Here is a 24102-nt window from a genome sequence, read left to right on the forward strand (position 1 = left end):
CTCCTGCCCCCCTTACCACTCCCGCCCCTGCCAGGAGCCCTACCTCTGAGCTCAGGCTCCTCCAGCCCAGGGACACCATCTGAGTTGTCCATCTCAAGGTCCTCGCCCCCAAGAGGTCCATATCACCGCCTCCCGGGTTACCCTTTCTCACCCTCTCTCTGTCATGGGCCCCGAGGTTCTGCACCCCAGTGTCACATGTAGCTTACAGGATCCCACGAGAGCAGAAGCTGGAGGAGGAGGGAGTGATCCCCGGCCCAAACAGTCTCTCGGGACCAGGAGACCTTTCCTCGGGCTCCCCTTGGGATTGCTTTTGTCTGGCAGCAAGGCTCCGGAACGGTAAGAAGGTGCCCCTGGGACGACCAGGGAAATGAGAGCCCTGTTCCCGTGGGCTGTGATCTACATTGCTGGGTACCCAGCAGGCCTTCCCCCAACCCGCCCCCCACCCCCGGGGCCTCAGGTGCCCTCCCGGTGCTCTGGAGCAAGACTAGATGGTCATTTCCAGCACATAGGGGCTGTCCCAGCAGTAACTTCTCGGGGACCTGTGGCTGCCTGATCTTCCAGTGCCCTGGTCCTCCTTTGAACCCCGGGAAGCATCCCTAGCTCCCAAGTCAGCTGAGCTCGGTTCCTTCCTGATCCGCCAGTGTCTGCTCCTTCCCTCCTCTCTTCCTCCACCTACATCTCTCTGATTTCCTCCTTTGTTCTCCAAGACAAGAAGAGACAAGGGGGCATAGCTGAGCGGTAGCATCCGGTCCGGTGGAGGGAAGGATTTTAGGCTGAGGAAGCAAAAGGAATGGCCAGGAGAGCCCTGACTCAGGAGGTTGTGTGGGGATCTGTTTCATGATGGTGGTAATCACACCCAAACAACAGCTGACCTTTAAAGAGGGCTAATTGGGTGTCAGGCATGGTTGAAGTGCCTGCAGGTAATCTTATAACATGAGCATTTCATTCTTAAAGCAACCTGCTCAAGGAGGGGCCACTATCACCTCATTTTACAGTTTAGGAAACCCAGTAGAAAGATGCTAAGTCACTTGCCTAAGGTCGGTCACACAGCTAATAACGGGCAGAGCCAGTCTGACGGGAGCCTTCCAGACCCTCAGTTTCTTTATCGGTAAAATGTGGGAGTAGGGACCCTGCCGCCCCTTTAGCTAAGACATGGGGAGTTCCGAGGCAGATAGGAGGAAATGACCTGGCCGATCACCAGTGCTGCTGGCAGTGAGCAGACAGGAGGGAATTTAGGGCCAAGTGGGGGAAGGGGACCCCTCCGCTGGCCCCTCCCCCAGCTTACTTATTCCAATGTTGTGCTCCAGCCGGGTGGGGCATGGGGACAGTATGGGGAAGCTGGCTCCCCAGGATTTACAGCCCCCTAGGAGACAGCAGGAGCCACTGGGGGCTGTGGATGGCTGGAGCCTTCAGTGGCCAGCCCTGACCCCGCCCCCACGCTGCAGGGAGTTCTCACGTATTCACTGGCTGGATGTCCTCCCCTCTGCAGTTCCTGCTGCCCGCAGCCCAGCCCAGGCTTCAGGCACACAGTGGCCCTCAGTGTTGGGGACACAGGGGCCAGAGGACTGGGTTGATGGGTGACATGCAGCCCTGCCCGGAGCTGCTTTGGGAAGGGGCAGAGCCAGGTGGAGGAGGGAGATGCAGTGGCGCTCAGGAAGGGGGTGGATGTCAGGGAGTCACCCACTCCTCGGCTGGACTCCTCCTCCAAGGGGTGGATTACCGCAGTCCCGCCTTGGGTGGGAACACGCCGGTATGGACCAGCCTATACGGCATCTCTGTCAGCTTGGAAAAAGACAGAAGCAGCCCCACGCTAGGTGCCAGGCTTGGTGAGCAGATCTGGGGCTGGGTTTTAGCATTTTTGTGCAAGATCCAAACTGCTAAACAGTACGTAGAGGCCCTGTCCTAGTGGGGCGAGGGGAGGGCCATGTTTGGGACCACCTGGCCCAGCTGTCACCTCCCCTTTATCCAGCCGCCCCTGCCTGCTTCAGAACCCACCAGGCTTCCCTGCACACATGGCCCCTGCCCAGCCCTAAGTCATATATGGCAGGCTGAGCAGGGACCAGCCTCTTCTCCTAGATGAGGAAACCAAGGCCCAGAGAGAGGAGGAAACTGCTCAAGGTCACACAGAGTTTCCTGGTCTGGGTTCTTCACAGCCCCCAACAACTAGCCCTCCTTCCAGCTTCAGCGCTGCTTTCGAGGTCCCTGGGACATTCTGCTTCATGTGCCTGTCACCTCTGTACTTGTCCTATTTAACTTAACAGACTTTGACAGGGGACCTACCATGAGTTAAGCAATGCACCAAGTGCTGGAGAAAAGCAGGTCAGCGCTTCCCTCCTCTCAGAACTAAATAACCAATAAGTGATGAATGAATGAATGAATGAATGAACCCTCATCACTGACTCTGTTCCAGGAACTACACCAAGCAATTTGCTCATTTGGTCATGACAACTCTATGAAATAGATTCTATTATTCTCATTTTACAAGTGTGGAAGTAGAGGCTCAGATGGGGTTATGTAACTGACCCAAGGCCACACAGCTAAGAAGTGTCAGATCCAAAATTTCTATATGAATTTGTGTGGCTCCCAAACCACACAGGTTCTTTCTTCCTTTCTTTCTTTTTTTTTAATTTCCTTTTTTTAAAAAAATTCTTGCAATAGCTTCAAACACTTTCCTTCATTTTTAATGACATTTATTGTTTTCTTTCTAATTTTACAAGCAATACATGTTCTTTCCAGACAACTAGAAATACATAAAAGCATAAAGTAAAAAATAACAATCATGCATAATCCTCAGCCCCCCAGAGATAACCATCAATAGCATTTTGATGTATTTCTTCCCAGTGTCTACATAAAAACTGACATCATGCCATATAGCCAGTTTCTCACCATCCTTTGTTTAGTTCAAACTATTTTGGGAGCATTTTCCAACCTGAGTAAAAAATTTTTGGAAACCTGCATGCTTAGCCATTTGCTTTTATTTAACCATACCCTGCCTTTGGACATTTAGGTTGTTTCTAATTTTTTACTAATAAACAGAACATTGTGGTGAATATCTTTCCACATAAATTTTTGAGCCGATTTCTGCTTAGTAGATTCCCAAAGGCAGAGTTACTAGGGCAAGGAGCATGAACGGTTTAAAGGCCTTCAAAACATATTTTGAAATTGCTTTCTAGAAAGCTTGCCCAGTTTACCCTCCGACAGCAGGTCATGTGATCGCCCCATATCTTAAAGCCCTTACTAACACCGGGTATCACTAATTGAAAAAATAAAACCTTTCTCAAGACATAGTGTTTTTCTACTTCAGCACCCCGCTCTGGAGTAACTGGTATATTGGTTGCTAATTCCCCATTTTGCTGATGGAGAAATAGGGCCTTGGGGTGCAGAAATGACATGCTTGCCCTGGGTCAGATCCACCCATCAGCCAAGGAAGAGCAGTGCTGGAATGCAAGCATCCCTCCTACCGGTGAGAGCCCTATTCTAGCTCTTCAGGGTCCTCAGTGGAGAGTTTCCTCCACTGCCACTGTCCTGGGCCAGGGGAGTGTACCCTCTAGGTCACACCTGTGGGCCTGGAGGTCTGGGTTGGGAGGGGTCACTGTGCATAGCCCATCCCTGGCTTCTTGATCCTGGACCGCATGGCCCCTAGTGCTGTCAAACCCAAGTCCATGTGCCCGATGCCAAGTGAGGCCAAACAAACTGAAACGCTGGAGTTTGGAGCAGAAAAGGTTTACTGCAAGGTCCAAGCAAAGAGAATGGGCGGCTTGTACTCAAAAGACCTGAACTCCCCGGTGGCTTTCAGGCAAGCGCTTTTTAAGATGGTGCTAGGGGAGAGGGTCAGAGGATGCATGATCAGCTTGTGGACCTTCTTCTGATTGGTTGGTGGTGAGGTAACAGAATCGCAACCTTCTGGTTCCAGCCATTCTGAGGTCTACACGCTTGTGGTCAGCATGTAGTCACCATCCTCCACCTGGGTGGGGGTCTTAGTTTCAGTAGAACAACTCAAAGGTAGGCATCAGATTGTTGTTTACATCCCTGCAGGAGGAGTTAGGAGCGCTGTGACTCTATTGTCCATATCACTAACTGCTTGTGCCTGCTCTTGTGGAACTCTGGGAAGGCCTAGGAGACCGAAGCCTTTTTCCTACAGACAAGAAATGGGGGACAGGGAAAGGCTTTTGTACCCCGGAGGGCCCTCCAGGGTCCTGCTCGATTTCACTAGGATCCTCACCACCTGCATCAACCCTGGCTCTCACCTCCTCTCACCCGTTCATTCATCCCTTTGTAGAATTGGCACCAGTGCGTGCCCAGCACTGTTCTGGGCTCTGAGTGCTTCATCTTGCACCATCAGCATCACCACGTTATGCCATGCAGGTCATGACCCCTTCAGCATCTCCCAGCCCTTCCTGCTTAGCGCTGTGTGGTCCAAACTCCTATGATAATATCAACGCCTGGGATCCTTAATAAACACAGATTACCAGGCCTCTCCCCTGGACATTGTGATTGTGTCTGCCTGGATCCAGCCCGAGAATCTGTTTGCTATTGCTGTTTTGTTTTCTCTGGCTGATTCTTAGATTCAGGCAAGTTCAGGAGTAAGAGTAGAAGGATCACCAAGCACCAGACCTGAGGTGTGGCTCTTACACACACACACACACACACACACACACACAGGTGAGCAGGCCAATCCCTCTCCCAGCACAGCCCCATGTCCTCTGGCCCTGCTGGCATGCCCTGCTGTGCCCCTCAGCCTCAAACTCACCAAAGCTGATGGCAATCTTTTTTTTTTTCCCGATTTACAAGCGATTTGTTTTAATTTGGGGACAATTAGAGATAGAAGCAGGAGGCATCTGATCTTGATTAGAAGCAGGGAGATGGCCAGAGGCGCCCCCTCCCCCAGACTGCCTGGCCCTAGCCTCCACGCAGATTCATTTATCTATTCTATAGGTTGGGGAGAGGGACTGGCCTCTGTGCCTGGGGAGAAGGTGTGAAGCTTATCTGGGGCTGGGCAAAGGCCCCTGCTGCACTCCCAGACACCTAGGGCCAGCCTGAGACGAAAAGGGAGGGCCTCTATCCAGCCAATGGCCCTGAGCAGGTGCCCCCAGCCTTATAAGAGGGTAGAACTGACATCTGTTAAGCACCGACCGTGTGCCACGCCGGGCACTATGCAAAGCTGGTCTAGACCCAGTGTCTGCCCAGATCCCAGTCCAGCTGGAAAAACAAAAGCATAAACAAGTACCTGCCTTCTGGTGTTGGATTGGAGGTGGCTTGAGAGTTGAAGGGGTCCATGGACCAGCATCCTGCCCCCCAGGAAAAATTCACAGAAGTGGCTGAGACAGATCATTGATTACTTGCATCTCACACTTATACCAGGGCCAAGCTCCTGATCAGCCAGAGCCAGAGCTGGACAGAACAAAGCAGTGGTGGCAGTGGAGGTATCCGGGAAGGCTTCAGGGAGGAGGTGATGCCTAAGCTGGGCATGGAAGGATGAGGGGACCCCCACACCCCACCTCCTGGGCAAATGTTCTCTTGGGTGCTGGTGGGTCCAGTGCCCTTCTTTAACTCCAGTGAAGCCTCTCTTCATGCCTTAGTCTCGTTCTGGAACAAAAAGGGAAGGACGGCTTCTGGCTCTCAGCTGAGCATAGGTTTGAAGTGGCCCCAGGATGGTGCTCCCAAGGGTCCCTGAGGTGGGCAGGTTCAGGGCCCAGGGGAGCTGGTGGGAGAGGGGATGGTTGGAGGTGGGGGGAGATGGGAGTTCAGACCTCTTACATCCACAGACACCTCATCCTTAGTTACCAAGCTGTTAAGAGCTGGATGTGCCCTCCAGGGCTGAGGGAGGAAGGAGCTGGCTCAGCTCAGCTAGGAAGGGTCACATGCCAGGCACAGTCAGGGGAGGCGCTGGGAACGCCTCAGCCTCCATCATTATCCCTGTCTACAAAAGCTGCCTGATCCCAGCCTGTCTTCCTCCTCCACCCCCATACGCTATCTCCACATCTTACTGGGGAAACTGAGGCCGTGAGGGACAGAAATAGCTCATCCCCATCTATTATTAACCTGCTCGGGCTGCCATAACAAAGTCCCAGATACTTTTACAAAAACAACAGAAATGTCTTTTCTCACAGTTCTGGAGGCTGGGAGTCTGAGATCAAGGTGACAGCAGGGTGGGTTCCTTCTGAGGCTTCTCTCCTTGGCTTGTAGACAGCCGCCTTCTCCCTGTGTCTTCACATGGTCTTCCCTCTTGTGTGTGTCTGTGTCCCAATCTCCTCATTTAAGGACACCAGTCATATTGGATTAGGACCCACCCGTATGACCTCATTTTAACTTAATTACCTCTTTAAAGACCCCCATCTCCAAACACAGTCACATTAGGAGGTGCTGGGGGTTAGGACTTCAACGTATGAATTTGGAAGGAGGGCATGTAATGCTGACCATGAGACATGATGAGACAGGGAGAGCCCCTTCCCTAGGGAGACAGAAGCAGGGAAGCCAGACCCATATGATTCCTTAGGCCCAAGGCCACCTAGACGGAGGGAGAATCCGACTGCTGCTCCCAGGAGAGGGGAGGCTGCTGACAGGAAGGCAGTACTAAGTCTGGTCCACAGGGAGAGCTGGGCTGAAACAGAAGTCAGCAGGTGGAGCCTGGGGTCCAGGGAGCCAAGTGGGGCAGGTGAGAGGCCCGGGGGCGGCCGGGGTTCAGAACTACCTGTCACGGGCTTCCTGGTGGGGGGCCTGACGAGCAGGTGTGTGCCAGGCTGTGTATGAGCATGGGTGTGTGAGTGTGTGTGCATGCGCGCTCCCCCCTCAGACTGGAGGGAGTTGTGTTGGGTGTTTCCAAGGTGGGGCGGGTCCAGGCCATCAAGTCCACCCGAGCGGCACCCCTGGAGCACTCCTCCTTCACCTCTGGAACTGGCTGAGCTCGGCTCCGGGTTGACCCTCCCTTACCCCATCCGTCTTCCTTCAGGGAAACTTCTAGAAGCTTTTCCTTCCCAAGCCCATACCACGTTCTGTGATGCCCGGAGCTTAGAGCTCCTTGTGAGATGCCGGCCAGCGTGCAGCTCAGCACACGCATGTGTGCACACACATTCACACATCGTGTCTCCAAAAACTTGATCTGCTGGCAACTCCCCCAGTCTTCCCTTCCTCCTGGCAGCCCCACCACACCAGACAGCTTCCAGGGCCTCCCCTACCTCCCTGGGAAAACTGGGGCCCAGAGACATCAAGCAACTTCCTCTAGGCTCCAGAGTAATTGAGCCATAGAGCTGAGATTAGTGCTGGGGTCTCAGGAACACCCCTGCCCCTACTCAGCCCACAGAGGGGTCTCAGGGCCCCAGAGGATAGAATGATTCATGGGTGGTGATGGGGGGCGGTGCTGTGTGTCATGATGACATCAGTACAAAATGGTAGTACCCTAATACCATCTTTTCTGGCTCCCTTTTCTAAATGCTAGTTGCCTTCTTAATATAAGTTGCTCCCTGTTTCAGAAACTCAGTCTCCTTATCTGCAAGGTTGCTGAGAGAGATCAAGAACCCCCAGCCCAGCAACCCTGCCCTGACTGGCCATCCAGTCTCCTCTGGGATGCCCCATGGAGGGCGCTTTCATTAGCCCATGGCATCCCAGTCAGTGCTGGGCAGCTCATTCAGAGAATTGCATTCATTCAACAAAAATCTGAGGGCGGAGGGGTGCATGCAAGCACATTTCTCCAATCCCTTTCTCTGCGCCCCTCTGAGTCTGCTGCCTATCTGGTGGCCCTGCCCCACTGTGCCTCCAAGGGGTCCAGGTGGCTGGCCCTGCCTGAGGTTGGGACGGTGAGAGGGCCAAAGGGGACTAAGTGCCTTAGTCTTAGTAGCCTCTGGGGTCTCCTGGGGATGGTAAACGAGACAAGGCCAGTGGTTCTGACATCCACATTCCTACCCTGTCCACCCGGCCTGAGCACTTACAGCTCAGGGACAACCGGTGCCCTTCTCCAACCCCAGCAGGACAAGGACGGTGGCCTCTCCCCATCTCAGCTCAGTACCTGCAGGTCCTGGACATCCCACCACCTGTAGCAGTGCCCCCTCCTCCCCTTGGTCTTTCAGCTACTCTCAACATCCCTGTGAGGGGGCTGATGTCACCTCCTCAATTTTAGAGATGGAAACCGAGGCTCAAAATGGGAAGCAAGTTGCCTCGTGAGCGTGGCAGGGAGAAGCCTTAAACTTGAGTCCTGAAGCCTCCGTTTGCCTGCTTCCTGCTGCTTAGAAAGCAGTTGGTTGGCTGCTGTGCCTGGCCCAGGTCATTACCCCAGATCCCACATGTGTGCCTGGCCAGCTTCGCCCCAGGCAGCAGGGACACCTTCTCAGAAACTCCAGTGGTAACCGTGGGGCGGGGATTCCATGCAGCAGCAGGGAAGGCTCCCGTCTCTCCAAACGCCTTCCTATTCTCATCTGGGACCAGGCTGCGCATCTCTACCACATCATCGGCAGCTGGCTTACCTTGCAGGGCTGCAGGACGTCTAGTGGAGAAGGGTGGCCTGGGAACAGAGGGAGCAGTCTGATGGTTAAAGCATGGGCCGCCTAGAGGACCAGGGACCAGCTGGTCCTAAGGACTGCTCAAGCAGGACCCTAAGGAGTCACACAGACTAGGTGCCACTCCTCTTAGGACACTTGACCCAGGGCCTTTGTTGTGACCCAAGCCAATTGCCTCATTTGTTAAATGAGAAAATTAAACCACAAATTAAAAAACATCAGACATAGACACCAGAGCCTCAAGGGCAGGGAATTTTTAGTTCATCGCATTTATGAGGAATTGGGTGTGAACATTTGTGGAACCATCAGGGTTTCATTGATGGTGGTAACACGATAATATGCATAAGCGGCAAGTAACCCCCATAGCACTGATTAGGAGTCTCCTTGGGACGGAGGTCTCTGCGAATCACTCAGTGTAGATCAACAGTGATTTGTTAAAGACTTGTTCAGTGCAAGGCCTCGTAGATAACTCTCACGCAAGGCAGGATGAGAGGTTCCCTCAGAGAAGGGCAAAGCTCTGAGGAAATTCCCAGGAGTAGAGGTCATATCTTGGAGGGCTTCGTGGAGGAGGTGGCATTTGAGCAGGGCCTTAGAGGAAGATTCGGATTTGGATGTGTGCAGATAGGATAGGAGAGAATCCAATGCAGAGGGCACAGCATGAGCATAGGAGGGGCGGTAAGGCAGCATCGGCCAGCGCTAAAGCCAGAAGTTGTCCAGTTATGCTGGCAGCAGGAGCCTGGGAAGAGGAATACTGGGGAAAGGGGAGCCTGGAGCTCATTGTAGAGGGCCCTGAATGCCACGCTAAGGCGCAAGGTGAGTTCTGTAAGCAGAAGGGACAGTCTTTAATAATACACTTTTGCATTGTGTTACATAAATTATAGAGCGATTTCTTGATTCTCGAAAATAAATGACAACACAACATCAAAGGTGAGAAACATGGCTCAGGGGTCCACTGGAGTCTCTGAGAGCATGTCCCTGCCCCCTGAAGGGAGGCTGGCTGCAGGCACACATGTGGGATCTGGGGTAATGACCTGGGCCAGGGCACAGCAGCCAACCCAACTGCTTTCTAAGCAGCAGATCCAGAATTGGTTCTCAAACCTCAGACCTCCCCATCTTGGTCCTTCCTGTTCCTTAACAGTGTCCAACAGGGGTTGAGCTGGGAGTAAGGAGCCAACAAGGTCCCATCTGTGTCTGGGAGAAACAAATCCCTCTGGCTGCTATAGGGGGGAAGGGTATGCCAGGGAAGGGAAGAGCTGGGGAGAGGTGAGACCCACTTAGACAACGTTATGTTGTCATAGCAACAGGAATGAAGCCAAAGCTGGAGCAGGGGCCTGGGGATGGAGGTCAGGGGCAGCCGGGGACAGACCAGAGAGCCAAGAGGTAGAATTGCTACAGCTTGGCGGGATCCTGCGAGGATGGGGTGAGTGGCCGAGAGAAGGGAGAAGTCAAGCCCGAGACCCCAAGGCCCACGTTTGGGTTTGGCGGACGAGGATCAACTTCCCAGTGTGTATTTGTGGGGTGGTACATATAGGGGGTAGGGGGCGATCTGGGATCCCTGGGGACCCTGCACCATCTGAGGCAGCTGGAGCAGTAAAGGAGTAGAGGCTTGGGTTTGAAAGCCAGGTGGCCCCAGGTTCAACTCCAGCTGCTGGCCCCTTTCACTCGTGTGACTTGGGTAAGTTATTTAAGCATCCGGCACCTTCATTTGTAAGAGGTAAGAATAGGCTCTCCAAAAAGAGAAGTTACTGATAGAAAACTGGGTGAATCAATGGAGATCATAATACCTGGTTCAAAGACTTGATAAGGATCAAATAAGCCACTGCCTGTCATAATAATGCATGAATAATAGTTTAATTTTAATAAACAATGTTAAATCGTTAAATACGTACTGTACTGTACCATTAATAATGGTAAGAGTGAAAACTTACCACCTCGGCATCACACTTGCTCTTAGCCCTCTACGCACATGACTTCGCTAAGCCCCTACAATAGCTCTTTGAGGCAGAAACCATTTTTATACTCATTTTACAAACGAAGATGCCAGAGGATAAAACCTCTTTAAACCTTCACAATGCTTTGTACCGGCATTAGTTTTACCCCTGCATCGCAGATAAAGAAATGAATCATCAACAAGAGGGCAATTAACACACCAGCAAAGGTGGAGCCCGGCTTGGAGCCTTGAGGATGGAGAGCCGGGCTGAGCTCGGCTCGGCTGGGAGTGGATGGCCCTCTGTAAGGGTGGGAGGCTGGGGTGCCCTGGAGTCCCAGCACAGCCTCTCCTGACCACTCTGGGGTCTTTCTTCTGTCTGTCCCCAGCCTCTGGCCGCTCCCACCCAGCCAGCCCCAGTCCTCCGGGGCTGCAGGCCAGCCCGGTGCTGCCGGTCAGCTACCGCCTGTCACACACGCGGCTGGCCTTCTTCCTGCGGGAGGCGCGGCGCACGCCTCCCACGGTCACCAACGGCTCCCTGCAGCGCTCCGAGCCCTTCGTGGTGTTCCAGACCAAGGAGCTGCCCGTCCTCAATGTCTCCCTGGGACCCTTCAGCACCAGCCAGGTGGTGGCCCGGGAGCTCCTGCAGCCGTCCAGCACCCTGGACATCCCCGAGCGCCTGACGGTCAGCTGGAAGGTGCGAGCCTTCATCGTCCACCCCCGCGTGCCTGCCTCGCAGCCCGTGGCCCAGGTGCTGTTCTACGTGGCCGGCCGGGACTGGGATGACTTCGGCGTCACCGAGCGGCTGCCCTGCGTACGCCTGCACGCCTTCCGGGATGCCCGGGAGGTCAAGAGCTCCTGCCGCCTCAGCGGGGGTCTGGCCACCTGTCTCGTGCGCGCCGAGCTGCCCCTGGCTTGGTTCGGGCCCCCGGCCCCGGCTGCACCACCCACTGCCCGCCGCAAGTCTCCAGATGGGCTGGAGCCCGAGGCGACAGGGGAGAGTCAGCAAGCCGAGCTCTACTACACTCTCCACGCCCCGGATGCTTCGGGAGGCTGTGGAGGAACACGGCGGGGTGCCGGGCCCGGCAGCGGGGCCCGGGCCGAAAGCCCGACCCAGCACCCCCTGCTGCGCATCGGGAGCATCAGCCTGTTCCGCCCGCCCCCCAGAAGGACCCTGCAGGAGCACAGGCTGGACAGCAACCTGATGATCCGCCTGCCTGACCGGCCCCTCAAGCCCGGGGAACTGCTCAGCATCCTCCTCTACCTGGCCCCCAACTCCTCCTCTCCCTCCAGCCCCAGCCTGGAGCACTTCACTCTCAGGTACAGGGGTATGGGTGGGGGTCTGGCTTCCCTTCCGAGGTCAGATGCACACCTGACCCCTTGTAGACAGGGCTCGCCCAGACCTGCCCATCCAGCATCCTAATCCCAGTTCTTCCAGTTATCACTTGAGCAACTTCAGGAAGACAGCTCACTTATCTGAGCCTCGGTGTCCTCATCCACCTGATGGCCGCAAAAATGTCTGCCCTGTCCTCCCTACCTCACAGAAGTGGTGCCATGGTGAAGAGGAAACATCCATTTCCACAAGCATGACATCCAGAATGATAGAATCGGGGCTGGACGGGCCCTTAGACATTAGCGGTGCAACTCTTCTATTTTACAGACGAGTAGACAGAGGCCTAAGAGGAGAAATTGAGATCAGAGAGCAGCCCCTTGCCTGGGAGCCAAAAGATAAACAGGAGAGTGTCCGTGTGTCAGGACATTTGTCTAACCCTGGGGTGGAGAGAAATATTTTCAGGAGTCCTAGCTCTTTCTTTGTGAAGGATACAGTTCACAAATTCAGAAATGCCTTCAGTCATAGCACATCCCCACAAAATATAATGATGTCTCACAGTAGGAATCCATGGTTTGAGCCATGTTGGGTGATTCTGAGGATATAAGAAAGGTCCCACCAAAATGTTCCCCACAAACCCAAGCGCTATACATGGGACCTGAAACAGCATCATTAACCTCCAGCTTCTTTAAGTATTGCCTTCTGTCCTGAATGTACTACCTTAAAGTTCAAGTATTCCTGGAGAGAGTCATACCGAATTCAGTGATTAATACCTGAATGTGAATATGAGTTAAATCAGTCATCAGAGATCTTGGGCTGTATTAATAGGAGTAAAGTAGGTAGAATTAGGGAGGTGATAATCATTCTGCTTTAGTTAGTGTTAATTAGAGCTGAAATGTTGTATTTAGTATAAGACACTACACCTTATGTATTCAGAATGTCCAGAGGAAGGTGACTAGGATATGGGCGACTTGAAGCTATGGCAAAATAGCAACAATCGGAGGAACTGAAGATTTTAGGCCTGGAGAAAAGAAGACTCAGAGGACACCTGCTCACCTCCCCAGATGTCTCTTCAGGTGGAAGAGAGTTGTCCTCCCTTCCCCCAACAGAACCCACGGCTGTTCTATTTCAGCTACATCCAGGGAAGAAGTTTCTCCTTTTAGGGACTTTCTAAAGATGTAATGGGATGTGTGCAGAAGTAGTGAGTCCCCTGTCACTAAGATATGCAAGTAGAGGTTAGGTAAAGACCTGGCAGAGATATAATAGAAGGGACTACAGCTTCCACTAGGGCCAGAGGTTGAAGCTACATGATACCAGATCCCCCAAATTAGTTTCAGGCTTTGAGTCTAGAACTCAGGGTAACTTACCTGCTCGCCCTTCTCCCAGCCCCAGCCTAAGGATGGTAGGCAGGTGGGCAGCCCTTGGACCCCCAAGCTGACCCTCTCCCTCTTCTTCTTCTTGCTTTGTCCCAGAGTGAAGGCCAAGAAGGGCGTGACCCTTCTAGGAACCAAGTCACGGAGTGGCCAGTGGCACGTGACCTCGGAGCTGCTGACTGGGGCAAAGCATTCAACAGCCACCGTGGATGTGTCCTGGGCCCAGGGCACACCACTGCCCCTCTGGTGAGCCAAGGTGGCTCCTCTGCCCACCTCTTTGCAGGACAGCACCGGGGAGGGGTGGGGGAATTCTTGACGGAGGAGGCCAGGCTGGCGCAAGGGCCGGGCGTACTTTCTGGGGACCCTGGAGGCCAGGCTGGGGAAGGTTCAGAGGGCCCCGGGGAAAGGCCACTGAGGAGGGCTAGGGTCCTCAGCGAGGGTTTCGGAGCTCCTGAGCTGCTCCCAGCCCTTCCTCCTGGGCTCTCCTTCCTTCCCCCACCGTGCAGGGAGGACCAGGGGCCCCTGGAGATCCTGCAGCTGGACTTTGAGATGGAGAACTTCACCAGCCAGTCAGTCAAGCGGAGGATAATGTGGCATATCGACTACCGCGGCCACGGTGCCCTGCCTGACCTGGAGCGGGCTGTCACCGAGCTGACGGGCATCCAGCGGGACGTGCAGGCCATCCTACCCCTGGCCATGGTGAGTGCACTCACGGAAGGCAGGCGAGCTCTGCGCCTGGCACTGGAGTGGGCCAGTGGCTGCTGAGGGGCACGGAGGTGGGAGAAGTGCCCGTGGAGGGGGCACTTGGTGGGGGGGCTTCCTGGATGAGGTGACCATGCAGTGGAGCCTTGAAGGTCCCATGGAGGAGGGGATCATACAGTAGTCAGAGAAGATGAGGAAGGTGCTTTAGGCAGGAGATTTCCTGGGCAAAGGTGTGGTGATGGGAATGGGGATAGTTTGTTCAAAGGAACTATGGGTTTAGGAAGAGTGCCATGGAATGATTGTCTGGTGCCCAGGGGCACGTGGAATAGCCAGGCAAATGTGCTGGACGTTACTCTGAGTCCGGAGGAGAATGGAAGATGTTGAGAGGAGATGGTGGAGGATTGGGGAAGCATTGTTTTCTGGCAGCAGAGTGGGGTAGACCCTGAAGGCTACCACGGGAGTCCAAGTGAGCAGAGCGTCTGAGAAGGCACGTGAGACCGGGTAGATGCATCTGTCTGCCCACGTCCCCAGGGGAAGGATACGCATCTGAGGAGTGGGGACAGCTGGGAGCTGCCAGGGCTTGGCTGGTGGTCCTGGGAGAGCAGGGGACCTCAAGCAGCTCAGCAGAGCCCCGCCCTCCTCTCTTCCCTGCAGGACACAGAGATCATCAACACAGCCATCCTGACTGGCCGGACGGTGGCCATCCCTGTCAAGGTCATTGCCATCGAGGTGACCGGCCTTGTCCTAGATGTCTCTGCCCTGGTGGAATGCGAATCTGACAATGAGGACATCATCAAGGTGAGCTTCCTGGAGGTGGGGGAGCCTGGGAAGAAGGCCTCGGGCCTTCCGGGGGAGTGGAACCCCAAACCAGAGGGGAATTCACATCCCAGGCAGGTCCCCTTGGTAGGCAAGAGGAGGGGAAGTGGCAGGGGGTGAGGGGAAGAGCATCCCATGTCCAGCCTGAGCAAGGGGAGGTCCTGGAGGGCTTCCTACAGGAATGTGGAAGAGACCTTTTGGCAGGCTGAAGGGAGAAAGCAGCACTGACAACTTGAATTCAATCCCCAAGTCATTACTGAGCCCTTGTTGTGTGGCAGACACCAGGTAAAGCAATAGGGGAGGGGGTCCTGGGAGGAATCTCAGAGACATGCCCTGAACCTGGGTGCTGGTGACCAGGTGGAGGAGATCCAGCCCAAGGAGGAAGCCTCCAGAAGCTCATGAGTTAGGCCAGGAGTGAAGGTTGTGTAAAAGGACCCACTCCAGGAACACCCACCCCAGCCCTCCACCTCCCAAAGGCCTTGCCCTGAGCTCCTCCCCAGATGCCCCCTCTGGGCAGTGGGTCCTCCACAGCCCAGCAAACAGGACGTTGATCTGACTTGACTGGCCCAGTTTGCTACCTCCCCAGGAGGGCCTCCAGATTTCCTCTGGCTTTGGACAGTGGTCAGAGGTGAGATGCGGGGAGGAGGCAGTGGGGCGGGCAGTGATGCAGGAGGGCATCCAGCCCTGGTCCCTGTGGGATTGGTGAGCTGTTTGCCGTGCCAGCCTCCAGCTGGTGCCAAAATCAAATGATTGGGCAACAGAATCTGTTTCCTGTTCCTGTAAATCCTTCAGCAGGGGGAGTGGGGATGTGGGTGTCCTCCCTCCCTGGGAGTGTGTGCTTTCTCTTTCTCTCTCTCTCTCTCTGCTCTGCTCTGCCCTGGATCCCTCCTGGTCTCTGGAGCCCCGAGGCTCACCTCGTCCATCCCCCTCATCCAGGAAGAATGTCCCCCGAGTGAGCCAGAGCAGACGGCTTGGTACCACACACCCACGGCCTCCTGAGGGCTGGAAGCCTTGTCAGGCCCATGGGGATTGCCACTGCTGGCAGGCTGGGACGGGGAGAAATGGACCTGCTCCCAAGAGCCCTCACCCAGCACCTTCCTCTACCACCCAGGCTCCCACACCCCCGCCCCAGAGCAGACCAGAACAGTCACCGTGGCTTAGATACCAAAGGGAATTAGCAAAGATTCGAAATGGAATTTGTTTCTGCTCTCACTGAAATACACTCAGGTTCTTTCGGGAGTTTGCGAACATTCTAAATGGGATTTGCCAGCCTTCAGCTGGAATTCTCTGCCTTCCGAAGTGCGAAATGAGCATTTCTAGCAGAACCACTGTCCCACTCCTCTCCACCCACCCCCTGAGATGATTAAGAGAGCTCAAAGGAGTTTGGGACCGTCAGGGGCTCATCTGCACGGATGAACCACAGTCCCAGCCCCTCCCCATCCCCACGAGAGCATTCAGGTTGTCATCAGCCCATAGGCTGCCTGATAGACCCTCCTCCAAACTCAAAGATGTGCACCCTGGGGCGTGTCCCAGTAGGAGCACCTAAATGCATTGCACACAGGATTCACTCCAGGTATGCCAGGTGTGTACGTGGGCACTTACACAGACACCCGTTGCATCTGCCCTGAAGTAGGGCAGTGGGCACAGCTATCCACCAAGATGTGTTCAGTGAGCATATGCTCATCTGGGGAACCATGAAGAATGCAAGGTGGTGTCCAGGTGGGCATGCATTTGCAAAAGCTGCACCCGTGGGTGGCAGTTGTCCACCTGTCTGTGCTTGGGGTTCTCTGGTCCTGAAATTTCCTCTCCCTTTCCCTCAGTTCCACCCCTGGCTGGAGCAGCCCCCTCCTGGAAATTAACCAGCTGCCCATCTGCCTGGGACCACTGGGCCAGAGGCACCTTGGAGGAGCTGTGGGCCTGCCCCTTCTCCCCACCCCCTCCACTTCAACCGCCTCCCCGCCCAGTCGCACCCCAGTGTCCTGCTCAGGACAGGCTACTCCTGTGTACCGTGGAGGACTCTACCCATCAGACACCTGCTCCAGAACCCAGACGGTCATGCTGGGGAGGGGAGCCAGCGCTGGGGACCCTCAGCCTGAAGACTCCCCCAAGGTGTGGCCTGGCACATCAAAAACAGCCCCTTACAAAAATATTGGCACACTGGCTTCTTGCCAGGGAGCAAAATCCTCCCAAGGTAGCCACTAAGAGGTGATCTCTGGAGCAATGGAGTGGAAGCTGACACCTCCCAGAGGAATTAAATTAGGGGCCTTCTCCCACCCAGCCTCTCCCCTTCAGCCTCCTGTGACTGGCACTTTCTCTGTCCAATGGCCTTCTGGCCTTCCTTGTCAGAATGGAGTCCTCTGCACTGCCCCACAGGATGACCTGTAGGGCAAGACAGGCCAACCAACCTCTCTCCCCCTCCCCAGGTATCCAGCAGCTGTGACTACGTGTTTGTTAGCGGAAAGGAGTCTCGCGGTTCCATGAACGCCAGGGTCACCTTCCGCTACGACGTCCTCAATGCCCCCCTGGAAATGACAGTCTGGGTGCCCAAGCTGCCCCTGCACATTGAGCTCTCGGATGCCCGCCTCAGCCAAGTGAAGGGCTGGAGGGTACCTATCCTTCCTGACCGGAGGTATGGCCCTTCCAAACACAGCAGATGCTGGGGATACTCATGGGTGACACAGCCCTGGCACAACGTCTGATCTGCATGTGTGTGTAAGGCCCTAGGTGTACACAGTCTGCAGGTCAGTTTTGCAATCAACAAACTTATTGAGCAGCTACTGTGTGCCAGGCACGGATGGGGGCAGGGAGGGGAGCAGGTAAGTGTGGCCAGAGCCTGACCCAGTTGAGCTCTGGGTCCCTCAGGAAGCGGTCTTATATATATCATGGAGCGTGGTGGATGAAGGAAGCCCTGAGTACAGGGAAGCAAGTGGCACAAAGGAAAGAACCACCTCTTCCTCCAGAAGAAGTCAAAGCAGGCTTCCTGGAAGAGGTGACTCGGGAGCTAAGCCTTAAAGGATGAGTGGAAAGGAGTTGGCTAGGGAGACAGGGTAAGAGCAGTCAAGCAGCAGACAAAATGGAGCAGAAACACCAACACAGGTGCTCACACACCTGTACACGAGTGCCCCAGCCTGGGCACACCAGGGGCACACTTGTGAGTACATCAGCCAGGCACACGGTGACCGCCACTGGGCTCCCTCGCTGGGATACAGGCTCACACACCTGGGTGCCCATCTGTGGGGCAGGTCCAGGCATACTCAGCACACTCCACTCACCCACTCATCGCTGCTGGAGACAGAAGCCAGCAGGGAGGAGAAGAAAGGCAGAGTGACAGGCAGCTGAGAGCGGGAAGGGTGGAGCTGGAGAGAGAAGCAGGCGGCCTAGTGAGAGTTGGGATCAGTTCAGTTCTGCGGAGATTTGGAAAAGCAAGGCAGCATAGACCAGGGCCTCTTGAACTTGCGCGCGACTTGCCCAAGGATGCTGTTGAGATGCAGATTCCGATTCCGTGAAACTGGGATGGGGCCTGTGAGTCTGCATTTCAGGCCAGCTCCCAGTGAGGTCGATGCTCCTTTGAGTAGTGAAGGACGTAGTGAACTCTGAAGCCAGATGGCTTGGGGTGAAATCCTGACTGCTATTTGCTAGCTGGGTAACCTTAGGCTACTGTGCCTCAGTTTCCTCATCTCTAAAATGGGCACGTTTACACTTAGCTCAGCGGATTGCTGTGAGGATTAAATTAGTTAGCACAGGTAAAAGAGCCCTCTATGTGAATGAATATTCTGGTGGTTTAATCCTTCTGAAGCACTAGCCAAGCACTGGCCACACCCTTCTCTCTCTCCACAGCCTGCTTTCCTGGGTGAATCTCCTGATTTTCGTATTTTTGGCAATCTGGACAGGCTGAGAATTCCCCAAATTGTCAAGTCCTGGTTCCATTCTGCCTGCCAGTTCCTCCCTCCATTTATCTGTCTCCTCTTGCATTTTACTCTGAGCAGCCAGAGGAAGCTAGGACACACCTCCCACACTCTGCTTGGCAATCTCATCAGCTGAATATCCAAGTTCTGTCTGCCACACAGCTGTAGGACACGACGACGCAGCTAAGCCTCCTGGCACTTGATCAGGGATCACCTTTGATCCAAGTTAGAGCTGAGCCCAGGGCCCAGCAAGTGCTTAGTGCTGAGAAAGAGCCAGTATTTGCTAAGATTTGATGCCAGCTATTCACAGGTGTGGGCGCAGCCAGGCAGGGGACACGGGGTGGGGTGGGGAGTCAAGAAGGTACCTTTCTAGGAGAGGAAAGCCTGGGACTTCGGGCTCCAAGCTTGTCAGAGACAGAAGGGGTGGACCAGGGAAAGCCTTCCACCCACGGGAGCCGGGGAGGGGCTGGTGGGGCAAGAGGGAGGGAGGGACTCGTGCAGGTCAGAGCCGGGGTGGGGAGCCCTGACTCTAGGCCTGCCCCACCCAGATCAGCCCGGGAGAGCGAGGACGAGGACGAGGACGAGGGACGACGGCAGAGCGCGAGCCGTGGCTGCACCCTGCAGTACCAGCACGCCACCCTGCAGGTTTTCACCCAGTTCCACACGACGTCGGCGGAGGGCACCGACCAGGTGGTCACCATGCTGGGCCCAGACTGGCTGGTGGAGGTCACCGACCTGGTCAGCGACTTCATGCGGGTGGGTGACCCCCGAGTGGCACGCATGGTAGACAGCAGCACGCTGGCCGGGCTGGAGCCAGGCACCACCCCCTTCAAGGTAAGCACAGTGGGGCGTGCCGGGTGCCGGGAGCCTTCACACAGACGTTCCTAAGACAGGATTTCCAGCGCCTCGGCCTTGGGGAGCAACCCCAGACGGGCCCTGCAAACACACTTCCCCACCTGCCCTTCTGCTTGAAATTCTACCATCGAAGGTCAAGAACCTTGGAGAAGCTTCTGTCTCCGAGCCTCATCAGCCTCTGTGAACCTTTCATGGCTCAGTGTGGTTGCTGAGAGATGTGGCTGCGGAGCGGAGGCGGTGGGAGGGCCCAGCCAGCGTAGAGGCCAGAAGAGGGAATTTTGGAGATCTAGGGACTCAACTTTGACCTTCCTCCTTGATAACTGGGTGCCTGGGTAGATATCATCCATCTCAGAGACTATACATAGCGACCCATGGGCTGAAATCTGCCTGCAGACATATTTTGTTTGTAAAACGATTGACCCAACCGTTTAAAAATTGGGAGGTTTCTCATTTTTTAAAAAATGTAAATTTCTGGTTTTAGAAAATATGAATCTGGCAGCACAGGGTCTGTGTTCCCGCCTGGCGATCATCAGCTGGAGTCAGCACTGCTGCCTTTTTTACATGAGCATGCGTTCTCCCATTTGCCCCAGTGCCCACCACTCCCTTTTGTCTCCCTGACACTGAGGCTGACCATCAATTGTGACTTATCACTCTACGGGAGGGCTGTTGTTTTCTTTAAAATCAACTCACCTCACTCATCTGTGTTCCTGCCTGGCTCCTGTGAGCCCTTGACCCTTGCTTGGCCTCTGGACCCTGGTTCCCGGTTGCAGACCTAAGGCAGAGCCCAGAAGTCCTGCCTCCCAATCTGCCCCACCCCCTGGGCTTCTCTTCCAGCAGCACTCAGATTCCTCCCTGGTTGGGAATTTGGAGAGGGGTGGGGTGTCCTTCTCTCCTGGCTCTCACCCATCCCCGCCCCACCCTGCCTCAGGTGGTTTCCCCCCTGACGGAGTCCGTGCTTGGGGAGACACTGCTGACAGTGACAGAGGACAAGGTCAGCATCACACAGCTGCAGGCCCAGGTGGTGGCCAGCCTCGCCCTCTCCCTGCGGCCCAGCCCCGGTAGCAGCCACACCATCCTGGCCACCACAGCCGCCCAGCAGACCCTCAGCTTCCTCAAGCAGGTAACTGGATGCCCAGCTGGCCAGCCTGGGGGCTTGGGGTGTGGAAGGAGGACTTGCAGTTTCTGGCCACGAGCCCCCCAGATTAGGGATTTGATAATGGAAGATCTATCTACCCTTTGTGCCCTGTGCACCTGCCCTACTGGGCCCGTGCCCCACCATCTGCCCAGGAGTCTGGCCAAGGTCTCACTTCCTGCACCTGCCATGGTGAGATGCTCCTGTTGAAGGTTCCCACTCCTGCATTTCTCAGAGGGCCCGTCACCTCTGCCTCCACCCCCCGGAATTACCCTCACCCATCTCTGGACCCCCAGCTATAGCCCCCCACTGATACGCCAGGGCACTGGCTATGGGACAAAGGTGGAAAAGTTACAGGTGGGGGTCACAGGGAGGGAGAGGGTGGGCACTGAACACCGAGCCAGAGGTCAGGACACAGGAGTCCTCTGCCCCAACTTGCTTCGTGACCTCAGGCCAGTTGCTTGTCTCTGAGCCCCGCTTCTTCATCTGCCAGGAGGTCAACTCTCAGAAGGTTTAACAAACAGAGGACAAGGCTGGGGTTGAGTATATGTGCGTTCTCAGTCTCCACGTGTCTGCTGAGGGTGATCAGGCATGGAGATACGGTGTGACTCCTGCAGCAGAAGGGATCTGAGTTAGACCCAAGGCAGAATTTACCATCAACTCACCCGGGGGAGAAGGGCGAAGTGGGCAAGGACGTTCTCGGGGCAGTACGGAGCCATAACTCCCTGTACAGAGTTGAGTGGGAGAATTCCCCCTCAAATAACCATTCCCAAGCACCCACCACCTGCCAGGCACTGTTCCAGCACTGGGAAGTCAGCAGGAGTAGATCTCTGATTCCTGTCCTCTCCCCTTCCTCCTCCAGGAAGCCCTCCTGAGCCTCTGGCTCTCCTACAGCGACGGTACCACGGCCCCACTCTCCCTCTACAGCCCCCAGGACTATGGGCTGCTGGTGAGCAGTCTGGACAAGCGTGTGGCCACAGTGACCCAGGACCGGGCCTTCCCACTGGTGGTGGCTGAGGCCGAGGGGGCCGGGGAGCTGCTCCGCGCGGAGCTCACCATCGCCGAGAGCTGCCAGAAAACCAAGCGCAAGAGTGTGCTGGCCACGACCCCTGTAGGCCTGCGGGTGCAATTTGGGCGGGAAGAGGGGGACCCCACCTACGACTACCCCGGCCCCAGCCAGCCAGGGCCCGGCGGGGGCGAGGACGAGACCCAGGGAGCTGGCCCGCCGGGCACTGCCGGATCCCCGCCCGAGGCCGTGGGCCCGGGCACGGCCACCCCGGCGGTGCCACCCACAGAAGATTTCCTGCCACTGCCCACCGGCTTCCTGCAGATGCCGAGGGGGCTGACGGACCTGGAGATCGGCATGTACGCGCTGCTGGGCGTCTTCTGCCTCGCCATCCTGGTCTTCCTCATCAACTGCATCGTCTTCGTGCTGCGCTACCGGCACAAGCGCATCCCGCCCGAGGGCCAGACCAGCATGGACCACTCTCACCACTGGGTGTTCCTGGGCAACGGGCAGCCGCTGCGGGGGCAGGGGGAGCTGTCGCCACCCGCCAGCAACCCGCTGGAGGCCGTGCCCGCCTGCTGCCACGGCGACCACCACAGCAGCGGCAGCTCGCAGAGCAGCGTCCAGAGCCAGGTGCACGGGCGGGGCGACGGCTCCTCGGGCGGCTCGGCCCGGGACCAGGCCGAAGACCCCGCCAGCTCTCCCACCTCCAAGCGCAAGCGGGTCAAGTTCACCACCTTCACGGCGCTGCCCTCGGAGGGGCTGGCCTACGACTCGGTGCCCGCTGGCGAGGAGGACGAGGAGGACGAAGAGGCCCTGGGATGGGGCTGCCCAGAGGCGGCGGGCACCGCGCGGCCCACTCCGCCCCCTGACCTGCACAATTACAGGCGCAGAGTCAAAGAGATGGCATAGAGGTGCGTCCCCTGCCCGCCATGGCCTGGGCTCCGTGTGGGACAGAGCCGGGACCCAGCTCACAATTGACACGGGCCGGCTGAAGTGGATCTTATGCTCCGGCCCCGGCAGCTTTGCTCCTCCCGGACGGCCACCTCCTTGCCCCACACCCTACCATCCTCCGCCCCCAGAGGTGGAGGGGCCTTCCCCCTGGAGCTTGCTAAGAGGAGAGCAATCCCAGCCTTCGTTCTACCCTTTCCAACCCTCCTCCTGTCTTAGACCCCTGCCCCAAGACAGGGGCAAGGAGGCCGAGCTTGCGCCAAGGGTCCACACAATGCCCCGCCCCATCCCCCCACGTTCCCTGCTTCCCCCTGTGTGGGGGGCTCTGGGGGGGTCTTGTGTCACAAGCTGCACAAAGACTTTTCTCAAACCGCTATTCAGGGATTTCTGTCCTGCAGGGTGGGGGGGCGGCGGCTGCCTGCCCTGCCAAGGATCTTGCTGTGGACAGAACATTTGGGGGGCAGGGGATATTTGTAGCATCTGCTGGCTTCTGGGTGCCCCCCACTCCCTTCCCAGGACCTGGGAGCTGACTCTCCAGAGGGGTCTGGGGCCAAGCCAGGCGCCTCTCTGAGATCTCAGGACTCCATCCTGTGCCCCCAAGGGCTGTGGGCAGGCCCCCAAGGGGGAGGAGTCCTCGGTCCACCCCAGAGCACTGTGGTCCGGGTGCCCGGGAGCCCTGGGTGCCCCGAGCCCACCCCTCAGCAAGGTCAGCACTACGCCTTAGCCGTCCCTCCTGCTCTGCTGGGCACTCCTTCCTCTCTGCAGGGGCAGCCACCCGCCCCACTGCTAGGCGGAATCCGGTGGGAAGGGGAGAGGGTGCCAGGCAGTGCTGGGAAGGACCCTGGGACAAGCAAGGCAGAAGGGATCCCACGGCTCCCCTACCCCATCCCACAGCCACCCCTCTCTCGGGTTCTACCCACCACTGTGTCAGATTTTTCTTAAGTAAATGGAGGCAACCAGACTGGGAATGGGGGCGGCAGCAGCTCCCGGAGAACAGGCAGTACATGGTGGCTGACTCTGTGTCTCTTCCTTGCTTGCAGGCGCGTGCATGCACACACACACACACACACACACACACACACACACACACATATGGAGGTCACGCTAAATGACATGAGACGGAAACACAGCTGAGCCACCTGCGGTCCTGCTCCTCCTCCAACATCCAGGTCCCTTTAAACCCTGTGGTGCTGGGGGGATGCTCACCTCTGGGGATAGAGGACTCGCTGACCCAGAAGTGTGCCCTTCTAAAGAGATGTCTCCTCTAGGAGAAGGGTAGGAGGGTACAGAAAAAGAAGGAGAGAGGCGAGAGGGTTGTGTGCACACCTGAGCTCACTCCAGTTTCCTCCTCTGCCTCAGTGTGCCTCTCAGAGGGCATCCCACCTCGTCACCATCACCACCTCCCAGGGAGGCCTCTCTTCTCCAGGGATTGATGGAGACAGTCTGGGGGTCTCCAAGTCAGAAAGCCAGGCAGGAAAGAGCAATGGCTGTTGGGGGGCTCCTCCCTGCTCGGTGGGCCATGGGCTGGCCCCTCGCCCCTCATGGCCTCCCATGGCCCTGGGAGACCTCTCCCCAGCACAGGCAGCAGCCCCAGGGACCACAGGAGACCTGGGGGG

General features: G+C 56.3%; 1 protein-coding gene across 1 annotated transcript; it reads left to right on the forward strand.

The window, feature by feature from the left end:
• Positions 1-10711: 10711 nt before the first annotated feature.
• Positions 10712-23232, forward strand: TMEM132E (transmembrane protein 132E). Its single transcript, XM_022566554.3, has 8 exons — positions 10712-11736; positions 13219-13365; positions 13626-13818; positions 14476-14619; positions 17061-17266; positions 19091-19376; positions 20326-20517; positions 21392-23232. The coding sequence occupies exons 1-8, from the start codon at positions 10712-10714 to the stop codon at positions 22445-22447; spliced, it is 3249 nt and encodes a 1082-aa protein (XP_022422262.3). The 3' UTR covers positions 22448-23232.
• The last annotated feature ends 870 nt before the right edge of the window (positions 23233-24102 follow it).

Source organism: Delphinapterus leucas, chromosome 19 (assembly GCF_059928025.1).
Source record: "Delphinapterus leucas isolate spDelLeu-1000000601 "Yukka" chromosome 19, BTC_Dleu_Yukka2, whole genome shotgun sequence".
NCBI classification, from domain to species: Eukaryota; Metazoa; Chordata; class Mammalia; order Artiodactyla; family Monodontidae; genus Delphinapterus; species Delphinapterus leucas.